Below are 23,856 nucleotides of genomic sequence, written 5' to 3'. Positions count from 1 at the left end.
AAATAATATGATGCAGTGGAAAAGTGTCTGAGGCGAGATGACAGAAAGAGATTGAGAGGACAATTTAGTTTACCTTAAAAGGTAATGCTCAATATTTCCATAGAAGGAAAATGTGCCTTTATGTATTTCGACAGTTAATCGACCGCAACACAAAATATGACACAAACTTGACGCAAATTGCAAAATGACCTTTTTTATTAGTTCCCACAGTAGTTTCACATTAAAAAGTTGAATTTCTTAAACTCAACACAAAAAAAGGTGATAAAAAAATCAAGAATCTTTGCTTAAATGTGGGAAAGACCCTAACGTTGATCAAAGATAACCTATAGCTAAAATAGAGAGAATATTTCAAGTTATGAGTCAGTTTCTGTTGCCATATTTCCATCAAAAGATGAAACCAAGCAAAATTCTGAACTGAATTCTTACTCACTGTTTTTCTGTTAAAACAAGGCCGTGAACCACATCATTTGAATATCAGAGCCTGCATTAAAACAGATGAAACTAGTCTTCAAGTCAGAGTCAAAGTTCCTTAAATCTTCAGGTCTTTTTTGTAATATTTGCGAGTTGTTTGTTTTGTGGAGGAGGTTCACACATGCTGATATTGAGGTGGGTTACAGTACATTATAATGCCATTCAGCCCACAAAAACAAAACAGCTGGTTACAAACAAATTGACTCACGCTTTAAATGGAGTCTCGACCAAACAGTTCTGACTTGACTGAGTCACGTTATGGTTTTAGAAACTGCTATAAATAATGAACTTCATGTTTTTGTGCATCACACACATCAGTGAGGAACATACATTAAGGAACAAAAACTACAATACATAACATGTCAGTTAGGTATTGTAGTTTTTGTTCCTTAATGTATGCACTGCTCAATACCATATATGCATATATTTACTAGTGGGTATAGATGGTTATTCAGAACAGGGGAACATTTTTGCACGACAACTATTGACTCATTTGTGTCTGTTTGTATTCCTTAGTTAAATAAACATAAGCTCAGAACTTTTGAGATATGAATAATCATGATGGTATAAAAATAAACAAAATACGCAAGATTTTCCTCTCTTTAAAACACACACACACACACACACACACACACACACACACACACACACACACACACACACACACACACACACACACACACACACACACACACACACACACACACACACACACACACACTAACATATACACAAACACACAATCAAAAGCTCATGATCACATGAAAGAAGAATCCATCGATAAGAAAATCTAATCATCAATGGCCTAAACATGCATTACAGATTGAATTGTATATTTCACAAAAGTATTTTATTATTGAATATTTTAAGACAACAGGCCATTCATTTTAATGTTTTCATCCAGTGTTGCACATCTCTGGTAGATCCAGGGTCATAGCAGTCACTATGCATTCAAAATTGACCATTCTTATTTTTTTTAATGGGATATTGCAGTATTTAATATAAATGTTTTATCCATGCACATCATTATTGTTTTGAATTCATGTTCCTGGTAATCTTGAATCAGAATAAGTTCCTCTCGCAGCATCTCTTCTCTTCTCTGATGATGAGGGCGGGACAACCTGTCACTCACATGAGATCCACCAATAGCAAACCACAGCCATCCAATCAATTCCTCACAGACAAAATCAAGCCCGCCCACATTTGTTCTTGTTCCAGAAGCGTTTCACTCAGATATACGACACAATAGGGAAGAAAAGACTAGCGCAACTTCTGTTTCATGCCAACTTTAAGACTTTTAGTTACTTTAGTTTTAGTTACTTTTAGTTCAAGTGAACTGTCCATTCTATTATTCGTTGTCATTTTGAATTTCTTTTGAATTTCTTTTCTTTTGATTGAATTTCTGTGTTATGATTTGAAATAACGCTAGTAATTATCTTTCCCCATTAAAGAAAACAACTAGTTTTGCACTGAATACTACTATTTTAATACCAGCTTTTAGTTTATTATTTCTATGTTCTTGAAGCCGGTATGAAACAGAAGTTGCGCTGGTCTTTTCTTCCATATTTTGTCGTATATATCTGAGTGAAACGCTTCTGGAACAAGAACAGATGTGGGGGCGGGGCTTGATTTTGTCTGTGGGGAATTGATTGGATGGTTGTGGTTTGCTATTGGTGGATCTCATGTGAGTGACAGGTTGCTTCGCCCACATCATCAGAGAAGAGAAGAGATGCTGCGAGAGGAACTTATTCTGATTCAAGATTACCAGGAACATGAATTAAAAATAAATGATGTGCACTGATAAATCATTATTTATAACAATTACTGCAATATTCCATAAAAAAACAAGAATGCTCAGTTTTGATTTCATGGGGAATTTAAAATGGCTGCTAGACCCCTAGTTGAAACAAATCATTATATATATATATATATATATATATACACACACTTACCTAAAGGATTATTAGGAACACCATACTAATACTGTGTTTGACCCCCTTTCGCCTTCTGAACTGCCTTAATTCTACGTGGCATTGATTCAACAAGGTGCTGAAAGCATTCTTTACAAATGTTGGCCCATATTGATAGGATAGCATCTTGCAGTTGATGGAGATTTGTGGGATGCACATCCAGGGCACGAAGCTCCCGTTCCACCACATCCCAAAGATGCTCTATTGGGTTGAGATCTGGTGACTGTGGGGGCCATTTTAGTACAGTGAACTCATTGTCATGTTCAAGAAACCAATTTGAAATGATTCGAGCTTTGTGACATGGTGCATTATCCTGCTGGAAGTAGCCATCAGAGGATGGGTACATGGTGGTCATAAAGGGATGGACATGGTCAGAAACAATGCTCAGGTAGGCCGTGGCATTTAAACGATGCCCAATTGGCACTAAGGGGCCTAAAGTGTGCCAAGAAAACATCCCCCGCACCATTACATCACCACCACCAGCCTGCACAGTGGTAACAAGGCATGATGGATCCATGTTCTCATTCTGTTTACGCCAAATTCTGACTCTACCATTTGAATGTCTCAACAGAAATCGAGACTCATCAGACCAGGCAACATTTTTCCAGTCTTCAACTGTCCAATTTTGGTGAGCTTGTGCAAATTGTAGCCTCTTTTTCCTATTTGTAGTGGAGATGAGTGGTACCCGGTGGGGTCTTCTGCTGTTGTAGCCCATCCGCCTCAAGGTTGTGCGTGTTGTGGCTTCACAAATGCTTTGCTGCATACCTCGGTTGTAACGAGTGGTTATTTCAGTCAAAGTTGCTCTTCTATCAGCTTGAATCAGTCGGCCCATTCTCCTCTGACCTCTAGCATCAACAAGGCATTTTCGCCCACAGGACTGCCGCATACTGGATGTTTTTCCCTTTTCACACCATTCTTTGTAAACCCTAGAAATGGTTGTGCGTGAAAATCCCAGTAAGTGAGTAGATTGTGAAATACTCAGACCGGCCCGTCTGGCACCAACAACCATGCCACGCTCAAAATTGCTTAAATCACCTTTCTTTCCCATTCTGACATTCAGTTTGGAGTTCAGGAGATTGTCTTGACCAGGACCACACCCCTAAATGCATTGAAGCAACTGCCATGTGATTGGTTGATTAGATAATTGCATTAATGAGAAATTGAACAGGTGTTCCTAATCCTTTAGGTGAGTGTGTATATATATATATATATATATATATATATATATAGTATATAATATATAATTGAACAGTCGTTAGAGTGGAACTCATCCCTGTACATCAACTTCCTCGACTACGAGAACGCATTCGACAGCATGGACTGAGAGACCCTATGGAAGCTCCTACATCATTATGGGATACCTGAAAAAATCTCCACCATTATCAGGAACTAATACCAGGATCTAAGCTGGAAAGTGATACATAGAGGGCAACTCACGGAGACAGTCCAGGTAAAGACAGGCGTCAGACAAGGATGTCTACTCTCAACATTTATCTTTCTACCGGCAGCTAACGGACTTGGACTTCGCAGATGACTTGGCCCTACTATCACACACCCAGCAGGAGATGACATCCAGTGTAGCAGATACCTCCGCACAAACTGGCCTCAACATTCACAAAGGCAAGAGTAAGACCCTCAAGATAAACACAACCACCACTAACCCGATCACACTTGACAGAAGAGCACTGGAGGAGGCGGATGCCTTTACCTACCGGGGTAGCGTCATCGACAGGCAAACATTTGGATCAACCAAGACCAAAGTCAGGATCTTCAATACCAATGTAAACGCAGTTCTTCTATATGGAGCAGAAACTTGGAAAACAATCACAAAGAAAACACAAGCCGACGTAAAGCCCTAACATGGAACCCACAGGGCACGCAGAAAAAAGGCAGAACACATGGCGCCGAGAACTGGACACAGAACTTAAGATCATGAAGATGACCTGGAACCAATTGGAGAGGAGAGCCCAGGACAGACTGCTGGCGGTAGATCCTTTTCCTATTTAGAACCAACATTGGACAATCCTAACATTGTCCGGGAAGCAGACACACTCTGTCAGTTCAAAGCTAGATTAAAGACACATCTCTAGCATACACATAACACATTATAGACTTCTATAATTCAATGTTAGGCTGCATAGATCAAGTCAGCCGGAACCGGGAACACTCCCCATAAATCCTGATGTACTCGTTACATCATAAGAAGAATGGCGTCTAATGGAGCTAATATTAGTCTCTCTGCTTATCCCGAGGTTTACCACAGTCCGCCGGATCCAGGCCGTATCCAGATCTGATGAAGGACCTGCGCCTGAACATGACGACAACACAGTCCTGAAGTGTCAACTAGTCTCTCCCTTGTGAAGGCCTTGTTCCCTTCCCTTTACCTCTCTACAGATAAAGCGTTGTTGGGATAATTCCGGTTTGCGTGGCTACGCGGAAGCGATAACAATTCTGTATTATAAATTTTAAAGCTACACTGTGTAGTATTTTCTCCCATCTAACGGTGAAATTGTTTATGACTACCAACTGAATATTACTTTCTAGCTCCTCCCATTCCGAGGGCGTTTTAACTCCTACGGCGGCCGTATTATTTCAAATCTGCCGGCAGTCGCGAGTAATCTCCCCCTCGCATTCATTACGGTGCCACTGAGTGTCAAAACGCGAAAGGCAAAGCTTGAATTTCCAGGTACAGTGCTATGCATAAGTTTAGACACCCATGCTAAAGTTGACTAAAAAGAGGAATAAAAAATCATCTTTTGGAAATTGAACTTAATGCCTTAATTAAAAAAATTAGGAAAAATCCAACCTTTAAGGACACCAATTTTCTTCAAATCACTGATTGATTTTCAAATCAATGTTCTTCCTTAAAATACAGGGTGCATAAGTTTGGACACCCCTATGTTAAATTCCCATAGAGGCAGGCAGATTTTTATTTTTAAAGGCCAGTTACTTCATGGATCCAGGATACTATGCATCCTGATAATACCTAGAGATTGGCATGGAGTACTTTCCATAAGATCATCTCTCAATGCAAATCAAACCAGCTATTAGGCTAACTGAAATAAAACCATGCCAATCTCTAGGTATGGTGAAGACTATGTGATGATGTGGGGCTATTTTAATTCCAAAGGCCAAGGGAACTTTATCAGGATGCATAGTATCCTGGCTCCATGAAGTAACTGGCCTTTAAAAAAAAAAATCTGCCTGCCTCTATGGGAATTTAACATAGGGGTGTCCAAACTTATGCACCCTGTATTTTAAGGAAGAACATTTATTTATTTACGATACATTATTCATTCACAAAGAAAATTGGTGTCCTTAAAGGTTGGATTTTTCCTAATTTTTTTAATTAAGGCATTAAGTTCAGTTTCCAAAAGATGATTTTTTATTCCTCTTTTTAGTCAACTTTAGCATGGGTGTCTAAACTTATGCATAGCACTGTATGTCCCTCTTTGGCTGATGTATTTTCAAGATGGAGGCGCAACATGGCTGCCGCCATTCGAGCGACTCGCTCGTATGTTTTCTAAATGGCAGATTCTACGCTTACGAGAATACTTGATTAGTTGGTAGAAGTAATTACACATTAATGAGCACATATTATTTTGAAAGAACAAAGTGTTTTTTGCTAAGAATCAACTTAAAAAATTACACAGTGTAGCTTTAAGGCCAGACAAGTAGTTTGTTGAGTGTTGGTTTGTAGGGAAGGACTACACGCCTGCACACATTTATTCAAACGCACATACCTATAGACTGAACTCGTAATACGCATGCGCACGCCATCGACGCTCTCACAGGTTCGCGTTTTTGAAAGTTTGCGCAGAAAGAACTTTCTGTTAAAACGGTGTTGTGTTAGCGGCCCCTAAGTTAATAACTAATGATCGTTGCGACGGAAGTGAATCAATCAAAACTAACTTTAGCTGGACAATAACTTTATTCTAGAGCTTCTATAAAGCCAAAACAATCTCTGTTACTGTAATTTCCTATTATCACTGTAAAGCTGCTTTGAAATAATCTACATTGTTAAAAGCTCTATAAATGAAGATGACTTGACTTGACAGAGACTCTTGGAGATCCCTTGTAGACGGTCTATGCCCCAGTACGGGAGGAAGGCGTAAGTAATATAGTAGGCAAAAAACAGTATGTGACAAAAGTAGTATGTCTGAATTCACATGTCTGAACACGGCAGGTGTAAAGTTCCCGGATGACCTACTACTCCCGCTGAGATTCTGAAGTGTGTTTATGATGGACACTTTACCGTCCCATGAGGCCACGGGAGAGGATTTATGAATGGCAGTGAAGCAATGCAATAACGCTGGTAGGTCACATGATAACGACAACATCTAGATTACATTCATACTACACTCATACTATACAGAACATACTTTTTTAGTGCTTGCAATGTAAGTACTCAATCAAAATAAGTACCTACTTTATAAGTTGGTGAAACTTTCACATCTACATCAGTCTATTTGTTATATTTTAATTTTTTTCAGTCTATTTTTATTATTGTAAACAATAATATTTTCTGATATTTTACAAAAAAAAAATTGGTTATATATTTAAAGTCATGGTCTACGAACTAAAATGTCCCATAGATCAGCACTATAGTTGCTAAAAGCTAAAGATGCTTTAGATCAACCTTATTTATCAAGCACTTCTGTAATTATTCAACTTAAAATGTCATTTTTGTCCCTTGTCATGTTTAGTTAATGTTTATTCACAGACATTTTCCATTAAAATTCACTGTTTAAAATAGACTGAAAAACACTGACAGACCAAAATGCATCCGAACCAAATTCATTTAGCATATTTTTAGCAATTTTAAAACCGTCTCAATATGTTAAATGGCCTATAGAGAGAGTTAAAATGCTCAGATGAGTTACGTATTGTGTATATTATAATTGTGTTGGTATTTCAGAGCATATGCTTATTGCTTGAGAGTTTGTTGATCACGTGAGCCATATTCTGTAGTTAGCTGTATCCGTGGGCCTGTTTTCTGTACATTAGCATGAAGCTCGCTGTGCGCAGAGAGTTGCACTTGACTGTAGGTTGAGACTGAGTTGACTGTATTTTCTCTTTTTCACTTTCTCTCTAGAGCATCAGAAACACAGACACAACATGTATCCAGACTGAAGCCAGCTGAAGGCATCCTCAGACTGAGCGCCTGATATTGGGGACATGAGCGAGGACACAGGTGAATCAGTTTTTCGGCTGATTCAGACTGAGAGCGAGACATGTGGATTTTGCGGATATTACGGTAAGAGCACAGGAAGATGGGGTGATGTGGGCGGGGGACGGCCGACCGGGCCGTGTATGTGTGTGTGTGTGTGTGCGCTGGGAAGAGAGACACTGTGTGTTTACGCTCGGCTCCTTCTGTCCTACTTCTCAGTCTGGAGAATTAGATGCCATGATTATTAATGTTTGTGATCATATTTAAAGCAATATTGGGCTTTTTGAAGGATTCACTCTCTGACTGAACGGCTCTCGACTCTATACTAAAATATCACATACACTAAAGGCCATCCTAGTACATCTTACATAATTCACAAAATTGTGTGTGTGTATTGTGTGTTTATAAAAATCTACATATTAATTTTTTTTATATATATATTAAAATATATTAAAATTGAGTATTTTATATAGATTTATATACTATATACAGTATATATATATATATATATATGAATGTACATATAATATTTATTATATTATATGTATATATTAATTTAAAAAGTAAATATATACACTTAATTTAATAATATATACATTTATAAACATCTACATGTATATTATTTATTATGTTATTATTATATATTTGTATATATTAATTTAAAAATTATTTAAATATTTTAAAATTATTTAAACATTTTTAATATATATTAAATATTTTAGATAGATGTGTGTGTGTGTATATATATATATATATATATATATATATATATACACACATTTATATATTAAACCTATATTATTTATTATATTGTATGAATATATTAAAAATAAAATAAATACATTTAATAATATATACATTTAAAATTAATATATATATATATATATATATATATATTTATGTATTTATATATGTCAAAATATACATCTATGCCTTAAATAATAATAATAAAAAGATTTTACAAACCAAAATACAGCCATTGTTTTTTTTTTATAATTTTTTTTAAAGCCTAAATTATAATGAAAGGGCTTGGATGTGAACTACGATATGAATATAAACAATTAAATGAATTAGGATGTAAACAATTAAGCACTTGTGTTACAATAACATGTGAATAAATATGCTAAATCTATATGGAGCTTTATGTAAGATGCCTTAAATATGAGGTGTTAAAAAACATTAACAGCCGTTACACACCAGAAATCACACACTTTTTTTGCCTTAATATCATGCATTTCAATCACTGACATGAAGCACGTTGTTTAAGATAAGCAGAAATGCGCCAGCTTTCTTTGTCACTGATTTGTAAAAGTGTTGGATGTCTACAGGTGACGTAGATGTTGCTTCTCTCAGGTAATTCCACTTTCAGAGTCAGTCACTGTGCATGTGCACGCCCTTTCTGTACATCAGCACATCAATATCCAGTGTGTATAAAGCACTGCAAACACTTTAAAGCAGGAAAATAGAAATGCACTAACACTTGCTGGATATGCATACACTATATGACACTACAGCACATTAATTTTAGTGTCGACACAGTAAATCTATGCTATTTCTACACAACAGTTAACACGCCAAAACCAAAAAATGAGTCAGATGTACATACCAGTTCATGCTGTCAGCCTCAGCTCTCTACAGTGTGAGCGCTTTGCTCTCTGACTGAAAACTAAAGGGGTCTCGCACTAAATTAACACTTTATTTTCATATCTGAAACAGTGACATTTCCTTGGCATTTAGGGGTTAACTGATCGCCGCTTCTGAAAACAAAGTTGTTATGGAAACGCAGAGATTTAGAGGAAACAAGACACAAGTTTCTGTCCAGAGGCCCATATGTGGGAGTATTATTTGTGACTTCAAAGCTAATTTTCCAATAAGAGCGGGGCATAAGATCACGCAGGGTACGCTTGCACCACGCTGCACGGTTACATGGGAAATTTCTGAGAAGAGCCGGCCTTCGCTTTGTGTTTTTAAAGGTTATTTGTTAGTTAAATAGTTAACTTGTGGGTGGGGGGAACATGGGTCAGTGCACTTATAAAGTACTACGGCCTTACCATGGTACCGAATGAGCACAAAAAAGCACAATATATATCTAGGAGTACCATGTAAATAGCTTTTTTTATGAATAACCCGTCATTTTATTACTTTTCATATTCCATTATACTGCAATAAAAACAACACTTTTATGAGGGTACGCTATGGAAAATGTGGCTGCCTTACATTTTTAAGTACAATCAACTTGGATGTTTGAGTCATTTCAACTTAAATTACATTAAACTGACTTAAAAAAATTGTTGAATCTTGTATAACTTATAAAAAAAGTTGAAAATGTTAAAGCAATGTGAAAAACTTAATGATCATATATATATTTTTGCAGTGTATCATATTCAAACACCATGATTTGTATACACTGAAAGTCGTAAAAAATTGGTGGGGTGCAATTTGTTATACCAATAAAATACTTTACAATAAGGTCCCATTAATTAACTTATGAACTATACATTTGTTATTGTATCTTTGTTAACGTTAGTTAATAAAAATATAACTGTTCATCGTCAGTTCATGTTAGCGCATGCAGATGCATTCAATAATATTAACAGAAACAACTTTTGATTTTAATCATGTATTAGTAAAGGTTCAAATTAACATTAACTATGATTAGTAAATGATTAAGAAGTATTTTTTATCGTTAGTTTGTGTTAACTAACTAATGTTAACTAATGTAACCTCATTGTAAAGCGTTTTGTTGGATAAAAGGAGTTTAAAGGGCTTCATGAAGTTGAATTGCATTAATCTGACTTAAAAAAATGAGTAAATCTTGTATAACTTATTTTAAAAAAGGTTGGAAATTGCTTGTTTTGATGAGTTAAAGCAGTGTAAACACATGTTATAACTCATTTTGACAGTGTAATAATGTTATTTTTTTGTCTTACAATGCAAATTCTAGTTCCATACAGTATTATAATATATTATAAGTATCACTGCATCTATGATATGTTTGTTTAGACGAGTAAACAGCAGCAGAAACAAGCAGAAACATCTCAAACAAAAAAGGAGTTTAAAGGGCTTCATGAAGTTGTAAAGAGTAAAACAAATGATTTTTTCTTGAAAATATAAGATAAATAAGAGAACAAGCATTCCCCAAATTAAATACTTCAAGTCATTTATAATTTATAACTAGTCATTTATAACTAAAATAAAATACACTGTAAATAAAGTTGCTGCCTTAAAATATTTAAGTACAATCAACTTTGATGTTTAAGTCATCTCAACTCAAATTACATTAAACTGACTTAAAAAATGAGTTGGATCTTGTATATATATATAAAGTTTAAAATGGCTATACTTATCTTATTTTGATGAGTTAAAACAATTTAAAAACATATGTTGACATAACTTATTGATCATATCATTTTGGGCCATATATTCTATTCTTAGTACATCAAAAAATATAATTCAAACAAGTCACTACTGTATCAATATTCTGAAACTTTGGTACTTTCTGTAAATGTATGAATAGATATCTAGGTTTTGTTTGAAAGTTATGATGATTCATTCAGACGATTCGTCTCAAGCAGACAATAACAGACGGCGAGACTGTTACACAATTTTGGGAAAAGGCATCATTTTTGAGACGCCATTTTAGTTCTGGTTTCAGAGAAAGTACATCTGGTGCTGCTCAATCGTTGTGATTCATATGGCTGGATGATAAAACGTTTAAGTCGCCGATACGCCGTTTTATAAACGCTAAAAAAAAAAAGATTGGTTGTACTAAAAATAGGAGGGACGTTAGAGATGGACAGTGTTCTGAAAAACCCATCCGTCGAGCGATCCCACCTTCAGATACGGAGCCAGCGATGAAATTTCGACACCTTGACGCACATCGCTTTATCATTTCCTACTTTCCATTTAGAATTTATAGTGTCTGAAACTTGTAAACAAACTTTCACCTCGATGCGAGCGGATCCGCCAACGCCTCTGTAGTTCGCCGAGGGCTTGGAAAATAGCAGTGACTAAAATCCTGTTTATCTCACAGGTATTTTTTGCACTATATTTGATAAGTGGAAATGTGACTTTAAGTTGCTCGCTGTGAGGATTCAGCGGCCTGTATTAAGGGTCTGGTGGTCGCAGTGTGTGTGTGTTTGCGGGCGGCTTCACTTTTTAGACATAAAGAGCAAAATCACTTTTACTGATGCCTTAGTCATTAGGGTTCGCGTTCAGTCATTTCATTTTAGGCATCATTCATTTCTCTCACATTGATTGAGTCATACTGGTGGCACGATGGTCTCGGATGTTTCTGCTCTCACAGGCCTTCAGACGCACGTTTACTCGTCTAAACAGATGCAGTGATACTTAAAATATATTATAAATACTGCATATGGAACTAGAATGTGCATTTTAAGACACAAAATAACATTATTACACTGTCAAAATGAGTTATAACATGTTTTTACATTGCTGTTTAACTCATCAAAACAAGCAATTTCCACCTTTTTTTTTATAAGTTATACCAGATTTACTATTTTTTTAAAGTCAGTTTAATGCAATTCATCTTCATGAAGCCCTTTAAACTCTCCTTTTATCCAACAAAATGAGGTTCCATTGTTAACATTAGTTAGTTAACATGAACTAACAATAAAAAAAACTTCTTAATCATTTACTAATCATAGTTTATGTTAATTTTAACCTTTACTAATACATGATTAAATTCAAAATTTGTTTCTGTTAATATTATTTAATGGATCTGAGCTAACTTATTAACTTATGTTAACAATGATACTATAAGAAATGTATAGTTCATTATTAGCTAATGTTAATTAATAGGACCTTGTTGTAAAGTATTTTATTGGTCTAACAAATTGCACCCCACCAATTTTTCATAACTTTTATCCATCTTTCCGTGTATAAAAATCATAGTGTTTGAATATGATACACTGTAAAAAAATGTTTTTATTATGACGACAAAGTTATGACAACATATGTTTTGACATTGCTTTAACTTTTAAATAAGTTATACAAGATATACTAATTTTTATTAAGTCAGTTTAATGCAATTTAAGTTGAAATGACTCAAACATCCAAGTTGATTGTACTTAAATCATTTAACTCAGCATAGGCTACAGTGTTTTACAGTATTTGCATCACTTTTAACATTGCTCATTCTTAGGGTTAGGGATTTTACCCTAAATATTAAAGCACATTAAAGAAAATTTGTGGACGATACTTCAAATGATGTGGCTTGCTGGGAAAAATCAGCCACCCTTATTTCTAGATACATCAGAACAACATTGAAACCATAAACTTGTCAGCAAATCTTATTTGTGGGACTGTTCAAAAATGAAACATGTTGTGCAATCAAGTGATTCTCAGTTCAAGACTCGCACTCCCGACCTTTGATTCATCCTGGACTTGAAATGGCAATCAACAACTGTGTTTGGTGTTTAATGAATGTTGTGATTTGTTGTTATTGAATATTGTCCATTGCTGGCTGAAAAATCCCACAACATGTGGTTCTGGAGGAACTTTTTCAGTTTCGTCTTGCTCAAGACTAGAAGAAGAAGGCAAATAAATGTGACTGAAAGTGAAATTTCCTAAACCCGTTCTCATGATTAATATTAGCAGTATCATAGATACCAACAGTTTTCCTGAGCTGAGATTTGTCCGTCCAGTTTCAGAAATGATCTAATGTTTGGGCTTTGTTTGTTTAATCCCTTAAAGTCTCCCTTTAGTCAATGATTTTATCCCTTAAAACTCCACCAAAATGACACATTTAAATGTTTTTTTCCTGTAAAAAAAAAAAAATCCTTAATGCCTTAAACTAGCTTGAATGTAACTACACCCTTGCTTCATTTAATATACGCGGATATATGCTAATTAGCCCCGCCTCCACTCACTCACCGCAGCTCAGAGATCCACTCGGTCAACTCACTGAGATAAACTGCACAATGGTCTTGCTCTTTACGGCATCAGACATTAACAAATATGATTTGCTTGACTATATTATCAAAAAGCTAATAATGTGTTGCTAATGTTACAAAACCATGTTCCCGTTCGCCTCTCAGAGTCAGACAGCTGCCGTCTAACAATCATCAGAAACGCTTTGAACAACTCAGAACGTCAGTGGAGAAAGGCATATAGTTCGTCATAACATCGTAATATACATCATACACTCACTTTATTGCTAAATCTACACAATATTTGATATCAACAGAAAAATATTCCGGGATAACCTGGTATCTCTCGACACTCCCCTGCTAGTTCGCTGTTAATGATATGCTAAAACCCGCTGGCACGTTGATCTGATTGGTTATAAGGTAGTTTGTGACGTCAGAAACACCAGCGATTTCAAAGCGTGTTTTTGAGACTGTCTTTGGTTCACTGCAGTTTTAAGGAGAAAATACTCAGCAATGGTGTTGATTAATTAAAAGCACCACATAGATATATGTATAAACAACATTAAAAGCTGGATTTTCACTACAGGGGGACTTCTATATATATATATATTTTTTTTGTCTAAGACAAAGTAGAGGAAGTTTTTATGCCAAACCTCCAACATTTGGTTATGAAAAGGATTTCCACTTTAAATTCACCAGGATTTAAAACTGTAGAGAGCGGACAAAATGCTGTGTCTCAAACGGACATGTTTACATGTTTCTATATCCATATATATATATACAGTACAGGCCATAAGTTTGGACACATTACTATTTTTAATGTTTTTGAAAGAAGTTTCTTCTGCTCATCAAGCCTGCATTTATTTGATCAAAAATACAGAAAAAAAAATGTAATATTGTGATATATTATTACAATTTAAAATAATTGGTTTTCAATTTATTATACTTTAAATTATCATTTATTTCTGTGATCAAAGCTGAATTTTCAGGATCATTACTCCAGTCTATCACATGATGCTTTAGAAATCATTCTAATATGATGATGCATTATCAAAGTTGGAAACAGTTCTGCTGCTTAATATTTTTTCATAACCTGAGATACTTTTTTAGGATACTTTGATGAATAAAAAGTAAAAAAAATAAATAAAAAAAGCAGCAATTTTTTAAAAAATAGAAATCTTTTGTAACAACAATATACACTACTGGTCAGTAATTTGGGGTCAGTAATTTTTTTTCTTTCTTTTTTTGAAATAAATCAATACTTTTATTCAGCAAGGATGTGTTAAATTGATAAAAAGTGATAGTAAAGAAGATAAATATTATTAGAAAATATTTTTTTTATTTTGATTAAATGCAGTTCTTTTTAACCTTTTATTCATCAAATATATTAAGCAGCAGAACTGTTTCCAACACTCATAATAAATCAGAATATTAGAATGATTTCTAAAGAATCATGTGATAGACTGGATGTCACATGTGACACTGAAGACTGGAGTAATGATCCTGAAAATTCAGCTTTGCATCACAGAAATAAATGATAATTTAAAGTATAATAAATTGAAAACCAATTATTTTAAATTGTAATAATATATCACAATATTACATTTTTTTCTGTATTTTTGATCAAATAAATGCAGGCTTGATGAGCAGAAGAAACTTCTTTCAAAAACATTAAAAATAGTAATGTGTCCAAACTTTTGGCCTGTACTGTATATATAAAAAACATATATACTTTTTATTCTCATGCATTTTTCACTTTTGGGCTTGGTCATTACATAGAGACACTGCGCAGACACTGACAGGACAGATTCAAATACATTTTTATTTAATAATAGTTTACAAAATATGTATAGATTAAAATATTTTTACAACCTTGTAAAAAAAGAAAAGAAAGCGACACAAAACAACACTTCAATTCCCTTAAGAGGCTTCTAGATATAATAGCTTCAGTGAGGGTTACGAGGGATTCAGTACAGACTGGTCTTTTTCATGATCCGCAGAAACTCCTGCTCATTAATCTCTCCGTCACCGTCTCTATCGGCCTCGTCAATCATTTCCTGTTTAAAAAAAAGCAATCTTCAAAAACATGTTGTGTTTCCTAAAGATGTCAGCTGTTCCTCCATGATGAGGGATCTTATCTGATCTTATGTCATGTACCACGCACTGACTAACCCGCCATCGTTCTGCCTGAGGTGTACACACACACACACACACACCTGTAACTCCTCGTCTGTGAGGTTCTCCCCGAGCTCTTTGGCCACTCGCTTCAGATTCTTGAAAGAGATTTTCCCTGTGCAGTCGTCGTCAAACAGCCTGAAAGCCTTCAGGATTTCCTCCTTCGAGTCCTTCTCACTCTGTTGTGAAAGATAAATGTCACACAGATCAATTTAGTGTAGGAGTTCAAAATCACAGAATGAGTAATTATATATCACAGTAACGGCATACAGCGTCAAGATTTTCATTTTTGCTGGGAATTTAAAGGTACGCTATTATACATTTTTTGCTCAAAATCAACTAAATTTAAATAATGAGTCAAAACATCACCATTCCTTCTTCCAAAACATGTTGTTCACTATGATAAACATAACATTATATAATACAGGGTTTTTATTGTAAACTAAAACTATTAAAAACATTGAAATAAACTGAAATAAAGTATTAATAAATATTAGGGGTGTCACAATATATTGTAATTAAAAAATGCATCAATAATATGCATCGTGGATAGTGATAATATATATATTGTGTGTATATATATTGTATAGTTCACCCAAAATGAACATTTCTGTGTGAGAATTTTTTTTAAAAAGTTTTCAGAGTTTTAGTGTCAGTACTACATCAAACTACTATATATAATGTTGAATATAATGTATAATAATGCAACTTTTTTGCACTTTATTTTTGGCCTCTGGAAAATAAATATTCGTGTGCGGATCTTTTTTCTTATCTTTAATTTACTTTTGGATCTACGCACCGCTAGAAGATATTACTCATCAGTTTGGGACTAATGTTTGGCCTGTCTATCCCCTTGTTTCATGATAATGCAATAGGGGAATATTTGTGGGTCCTGATAATGCCATATGTCTGATGTTACCAGTAAAAATATATATTTAAATATATCTAGTCACTAGAACTGTGATTGATGTGATTGAAGTCAATTCATTTACAAACACAATGTAATATCAAATCTAGCATTTTAATCAACAGTCCATTTTTTGTTAATCTTTTACCATATGTCTTGGAGTATCGCAATAATATCGTATTGTGTGTTCAGTATCGTGATATGTATTGAATCGTGACATGAGGATATTATTACACCCCTAATAAATATGATAAATATTAGTTTAAAAACTAAATGAAAATTAGAAATGTGGCAATAAACTGAAATGAGTTGAAGTTGAAGCACTAAAATTATTAACTGGAAATACAGAAAAACTGAACTAAAACTGAAATAAAAATTAATTAAACCTAAATAGCAATATTTAAATAAAAACAAACCTAATAAAATGATAAAAGCATGTAACAAAATGACAAAGAAATTAACTCAAACATGAAAACTAAACTAAAAAAAAAAATCTAAAAATGTATAAAACTATAGTTAAACTATAAAATAACAATGAAATAATACAAATTACATAACCATGTTAAAGCCTATTTTTGGATAATCTATAGTATGAAATACTTTACATACTTATTTAATTTAAGTTGCGCGCTTGATGAACACAAACAGAAAATATCAAATTATTCATAATTTCTTTTTAGAAGTCAGTGCAAAAACAGCTTCAAAAAAGACTGAAACAGTGAAACTAACAATATAAGATAGTTTCAATTCAATTCATTTCAATCCGCCACTTCTGAGCTCTTCGTCGGCTTGTTCGGGACTCATTCGGGACTTGTGAAAAACAGTAATATATTCTACAGTGGTATAACACAAATTCCAGAATTATATGAGAGATTAATGAGAGATTATTGACGTCATCATCTGAGGTGCACTACAGTGGTTAGCTCTCAGACTTACCATTTTCTGTGTCATCATAGAAAGGAAATCATTGAAGTCGATAACGCCCGATCCTTCTTTATCAATATCAGCGATCATCTTTTTTATCTCTTCTTTCTTTGGCTCAAACCCCAGAGCTCTCATAGCAACCTATGGCAACAAGTCAAGTAGTGTGTTAGTAGCATACAGTGCAGTGCCTGTGAAAACCAGCATGATTGGACACACATTTTAACTGATTTATGTTTCGCCTCATTTTTAAACCTTAAGTCTGCTTAAGGAAACTCAATATAGGCAAAAACATTTATCATTCGCCTGATATTTTATAACATTTTATTCCTAAAAACAAAATTTTTTTTTTCTGGCTGTTGACAGTTGACATAAAAATCCAAAATCCACAACTAATGTCAACAAAATGAAACCTGGTTCTATCCATGTTTATCTTGGAATTATGATTTATACAAATTGTGCACATTTATTTACACAATCACTCATTTGCATATTTAAACATAACATTTAAGAAAACTTGTAATGCTAATTTTTTTTGTAAATCCTAATGTAATCAATCAACTGGGGAAGAACTGTGATATCTATTAGTTAATTGTTTTACCGTAACCTGTAGTGTCTTAAAGGGACAGTTCACCCTGAAATTAAAAAAGTGTCATCATTTGCTCACCCTGCTGTTGTTCTAATGCCGTATGCTGTTCTTTCTTTATCAAGCCTCAAAAGGAGACTTTAAAAAAAAAAAGTCTTGTCCATATAATGGATAGCGACGGGTATCAAGCTTCTTCTTTTTTTAAAAAGACGCAAAAGTATCACAGAATAATCCGATGTTACAAGTGTTGTATGTATAAAATCACTCACCTAAAGGATTATTAGGAACACCATACTAATACTGTGTTTGACCCCCTTTCGCCTTCAGAACTGCCTTAATTCTACGTGGCATTGATTCAACAAGGTGCTGAAAGCATTCTTTAGAAATGTTGGCCCATATTGATAGGATAGCATCTTGCAGTTGATGGAGATTTGTGGGATGCACATCCAGGGCACGAAGCTCCCGTTCCACCACATCCCAAAGATGCTCTATTGGGTTGAGATCTGGTGACTGTGGGGGCCATTTTAGTACAGTGAACTCATTGTCATGTTCAAGAAACAAATCTGAAATGAGTCGAGCTTTGTGACATGGTGCATTATCCTGCTGAAAGTAGCCATCAGAGGATGGGTACATGGTGGTCATAAAGGGATGGACATGGTCAGAAACAATGCTCAGGTAGGCCGTGGCATTTAAACGATGCCCAGTTGGCACTAAGGGGCCTAAAGTGTGCCAAGAAAACATCCCCCACACCATTACATCACCACCACCAGTCTGCACAGTGGTAACAAGGCATGATGGATCCATGTTCTCATTCTGTTTACGCCAAATTCTGACTCTACCATCTGAATGTCTCAACAGAAATCGAGACTCATCAGACCAGGCAACATTTTTCCAGTCTTCAACTGTCCAATTTTGGTGAGCTCGTGCAAATTGTAGCCTCTTTTTCCTATTTGTAGTGGAGATGAGTGGTACCCGGTGGGGTCTTCTGCTGTTGTAGCCCATCTGCCTCAAGGTTGTGCGTGTTGTGGCTTCACAAATGCTTTGCTGCATACCTCGGTTGTAATGAGTGGTTATTTCAGTCAAAGTTGCTCTTCTATCAGCTTGAATCAGTGGGCCCATTCTCCTCTGACCTCTAGCATCAACAAGGCATTTTCGCCCACAGGACTGCTGCATACTGGATGTTTTTCCCTTTTCACACCATTCTTTGTAAACCCTAGAAATGGTTGTGCGTGAAAATCCCAGTAACTGAGCAGATTGTGAAATACTCAGACCGGCCCGTCTGGCACCAACAACCATGCCACGCTCAAAATTGCTTAAATCACCATTCTTTCCCATTCTGACATTCAGTTTGGAGTTCAAGAGATTGTCTTGACCAGGACCACACCCCTAAATGCATTGAAGCAACTGCCATGTGATTGGTTGATTAGATAATTGCATTAATGAGAAATTGAACAGGTGTTCCTAATAATCCTTTAGGTGAGTGTATATAGATAAGTGTTCTGGAGTTATATGATAGGGTTTTGGGGAAAACAAACCGAAATTGAATGTATAATTTAACGAAGATCCGTTGATCTTCTGTGCTCGACTGCGTGTTCACGAGACTCTATTAGCGCCGCAGTCACTCCGAAAAACACACAAGTTATTAGAAATCAAGATTAATAATAACACAACATGAAATACAACGCCTAGAAATCCCAAAAAAGTATGTTTATGCCATATGTATGTTTAATATCTCCAGACTGATGTCAGTCAGAATGACAGTTAACTTCTTGTTACGATGAACACAACGGATATATTCACCTCAGAGAAGAAGGTGTATGGATTGTATTTCAAGTCATGTATTTATTAATCTTGATTTCTAATAACTTGTGTGTTTTTCTGTGTGAGTCGGAGTGACTGCGGCGCTCATAGAGTCTCATGAACACGCAGTCGAGCCAAGCTCAGGATCTTCGTTAAATTATACATTCAATTTCAGTTCGTTTTCCACTAAACCCTATCGTATAACTCCAGAACACTTGAAATATATACGACACGTTTGACATCAGATCATTCTGTGATACTTTTGAGCCTTTTTTTAAAAGCTTGATGCTGGTCTCTATTCACTGCCATTATATGGACGAGCGTGAGCGGGACTTTATTCTTTTCATTTCTCCTTTTGTGGTCATAATGGGCATATGACATTAGAACAACAGCAGGGCGAGTAAACGATGACTTAATTTAAAGGCATTTTAGGGTGAACTTTCCCTTTAAATGCTTGAAATTAGATTTGAAGACAAAAATAAATGATGCCTGTAAATAAATCTGCTTACAAAACTGTAGAATAGTCTTTAAATATTTGACATTTCGTGTCAATAAATAATTGAAATTTCTGTTAAAAAGTAATAATAGTCTATTAAAGATAAAAGTAATAAAAGTCTGTTAAAATTCCTATTAATGATAATTATTAGAGATTATGCAGGTAAATTCATTAGCCAGAGTAAGATTAGTCACTCAGATGGCATTTTATGATTAAGTCACTGTCTCGTGCTCTTTATCTCTAGCTAAATGAGGGTCTCAAACCCGTTCTACCTTGAGTTCCTTCACATCTATGTTTCCAGAGCCGTCTGTGTCGAACAGGTCGAACGCCTCTCTGATCTCCTGCTTCTGTTCCTCAGTCAGCTCTGGTTTGGGTCCTGCTCTCTTCCGCTGGTTCGCTGTGGCACTGGGTTTCCTGAAGCTGGAAGCCTTGTAAAATGAAAAAAAATGAAGAAAGAGAGACATTCAGCCATGCTTCCACCAGAGGGCGTTATCATACTGTTTTAATGAGTATTGTTTGAAATTATCATAAAATAATCATGGAATCAGACTATAAAATTAAGTAAAAATACTGTCCCTATTGCAATAGAGGAGAGATAACAGATATGACTGAGTTCCCTATCCTGTGTTTCTTTTTGTATATTGTATGTACTGTATTTCAGCATGTTTTATAATTATCTGCACACTTACACTATATAGACTATTCGGTTACACTTTATTTTAAGGTGTCATTGTTATAGTGTAATTATATATTTAAGTACTGAGAAATATTAAGCAACTACATGTACTTATAGGGTTAGGGTAGGATTAGGTTGAGGGTTTAGTTGCATGTAATTATGCTTAATTTACTGTTATTACTATGGTAAGAACATGTAACATATGTAACAAGGACACTGTAAAATAGTGTTGCCGACTATTTATCTATCTGAGTGTGTAATGCATGTATGTATATATATATAATATGTGTGTTATATATACACATGTATTGTGCTTGTAAGGTATCCTTGAGTGTCATGTAAGGCGCCTATAAATAAAATGTATAATAATTATACACACACACACATATATATATTTAATAATGCAGATATTTTATATATATGTTTATATCAATAAAGCATATATTTAATATATGTGTGTGTGTATATATTTTTTTTCTTGCAGGGATAAATAAAGGTTAATTAATTAAATCACGTTTACGTAAGTTCTGTAACTTGGTAATCTGTATTTGGTGGAGGCTCTAAGAAGTGGATTAGTTTTTCATAATCACACATTTAATTAATTAGATTCAGGCAAAAAACATTTACTGTACAGTTTGGAATATATGTGCCTCAATAAATGTGTATAAATCATAATATAAAATAAATCGCATTGTTTTCGCCATTCATCTCAACAAATGAAGTGAACGACAGTCTCTGGTGGTTTCCACAAGAACGCCAACAAGCTAACAGCTTAGGCTAACAAACAGCGCATTAGCCTTTTAACTAGTTTATGCAGAAGTGAATTCATTCACAAAGTTTTAAAAGTAACCTGAACTATACTTACCATCTCGAAAGTATCAGCAGAACCAAACCACAGCTTTACAACTTGCGTGATCTGTTAGTAAACAAGAGAAGGAAATGCTGTCGTTAGTTTCCTTGAGCGCGTTTGGATGGGCGTGGCGTCTGAGTAAGTGACAGCAGATTGATCCAATAGAATGTGTAGCTACTCTTTGAATTACGTATTCCACCAATCAAACTTGAGCGGGCGGGGTATGTTAGATGTGATTGACAGTTTGGTTCGTTTGGCGTTCATCTCTTAGCAACGAGCTTATGGCAAGCGTAGTAGTGCAGTGCGCATGTGCATTTCAAAACATGGACACGGTTGTAAACAATACAGCTTTGCGTTGAAGGTTTGTAGTTTTGGTTTGATTAGAGCATTATATACGATAGCGTTAGTTTATATGACTCGAATTTGATCCCCAGATAGTTTAAATGCTTTGTTTTGCCTGCATAAAGAAGCTAATTTGCTAAGAAGACATTTCTGGATAACGGACATAACCTCGACTATGTTGTACGAATTTTACCTAATATATAACAGCATTTGCTGTCTTTATCAACATATTTTATGCATACTTAATCTAATTGCAGTCATCTTTGTGAAAAGTGTGTGCAACATCCACGTAACTTTGCTTTATTAAATATAAAGAATAATTAATATTCATAAAATATTATCGATACGACTGTAACGTACTTACACTATCGGACGAGAACATAAGTTTTATAATGACACTACTGCTGTTCAAGTTGTTTCAAAACTGAGAAATCTTGCAACATTAACACTGTAATTTCCTGTTACAAACAATCAGTATAAAGTGTTAGAAGTAAAGTGTTACTGTATGTCACTGTCATAAAAGTGTCAAAAATCAGTGTTTTTCAACAGGATTTGCTTTGGGGCCCATATTTTACAATTGACAGACTCAAAACAGTAAAGTTATATTAGAAAATGTCATTTTAAGTTTTCATGCTTTCAGCAGCCAATAATTCATCACAACAGAAACTGTTTTTTCCAAGAGACAGATTAATTTGATTGGAAGATATTGCAAGCATTGTCTGCTTCCCTTTAGAAGTTGACATGTATTTAGCTAAATATATGTATATATAAGTATATGTTAAGTTACATTTTATTATTTGCATTAAGCATTGTTTTTTCCTTCTACCCACAGCCTTATCTACACACAATTTATCTAAAAGGACAATTAACCCAAAAAATTGCAAGTGTTTGGTAAAAATGGGCTATAATAATAACATTACGTGTGCTGATATGAATATTTACGTTATATTTCATGACTTGAAATGTTGAAAAAAAAAGTTTGAAAATGTTGAAGGTAAAGTAGAATAGAACATTAAAGATTTTATTGTTTTAATTTGATGTTTTTTCATACAAAAAAAATATGTGCAAATTATACATTTATAAATTATTAAGTCTAATAAAGGGTTACAAAAATCTCTCAAAAAGAAGTGAAAGATTAAATTATTTTTATTTATGTATATGGTAAGTTGCATTTTATTATTTGCATTAAAAAAAAATCTTTACAATTAGCCAATAAGGTAAAAATGGGCTATAATAATAACATTATGTGTGCTGTTATAAATATTTACGTTATATTGCATGCCCTGAAATGTTGAAAAAGAATGAAAATGTTGAAGTTGACTGAAGATTTAATTTTTTTAATGTTTTTTTTTAATACCAAAAATACATGCAAATTATAAATGCACAAATCATTAAGTCTAATAAAGGATTAAATAAAGGATTAAAAAAAGGAGTGAAGGACTAAATTATTCAACTTTGGATCATTTTTTACTTATGTATAGTATATGGTTAGTTGCATTTAATTATTTACATTTAGCATTGTTTTATCCTTCTTCTCACAGCCCTATCAGAACACAGATAAATGATTAAACGATTAGTAATATTATATTAACCAGCATGTC

At 34.5% G+C, this 23,856-nt stretch overlaps 2 protein-coding genes across 3 annotated transcripts in view; one reads left to right on the top strand and one right to left on the bottom strand.

The window, feature by feature from the left end:
- Positions 1 to 7,541: 7,541 nt before the first annotated feature.
- Positions 7,542 to 23,856, top strand: part of bbs12 (Bardet-Biedl syndrome 12) — an 18,150-nt gene continuing 1,835 nt past the window's right edge. Inside the window, exon 1 of one of the 2 annotated variants that reach the window (XM_079892099.1) lies at positions 7,542 to 7,698. Coding sequence is in view for 1 of the 2 variants with exons in the window: in XM_079892098.1 (XP_079748224.1) it covers positions 22,221 to 22,274 (54 nt within the window). In the remaining variant the exon portion in view is untranslated. Of the gene's footprint in view, positions 7,699 to 22,167; positions 22,275 to 23,856 lie in introns of those variants that run through there. The other variant, XM_079892098.1, reaches the window with a different exon arrangement.
- Positions 15,307 to 22,062, bottom strand: cetn4 (centrin 4). Its single transcript, XM_079892112.1, has 5 exons — positions 21,929 to 22,062; positions 20,660 to 20,815; positions 17,521 to 17,649; positions 15,719 to 15,856; positions 15,307 to 15,559 (listed from the first exon to the last, which is right to left on the bottom strand). The coding sequence occupies exons 1-5, from the start codon at positions 21,929 to 21,931 to the stop codon at positions 15,470 to 15,472; spliced, it is 516 nt and encodes a 171-aa protein (XP_079748238.1). The 5' UTR covers positions 21,932 to 22,062; the 3' UTR covers positions 15,307 to 15,469.

The sequence above is a fragment of the Squalius cephalus genome (assembly GCF_949319135.1).
Source record: "Squalius cephalus genome assembly, chromosome: 14".
Classification (NCBI taxonomy): domain Eukaryota; kingdom Metazoa; phylum Chordata; class Actinopteri; order Cypriniformes; family Leuciscidae; genus Squalius; species Squalius cephalus.
This window is presented reverse-complemented; position numbering and strand designations above follow the sequence as displayed.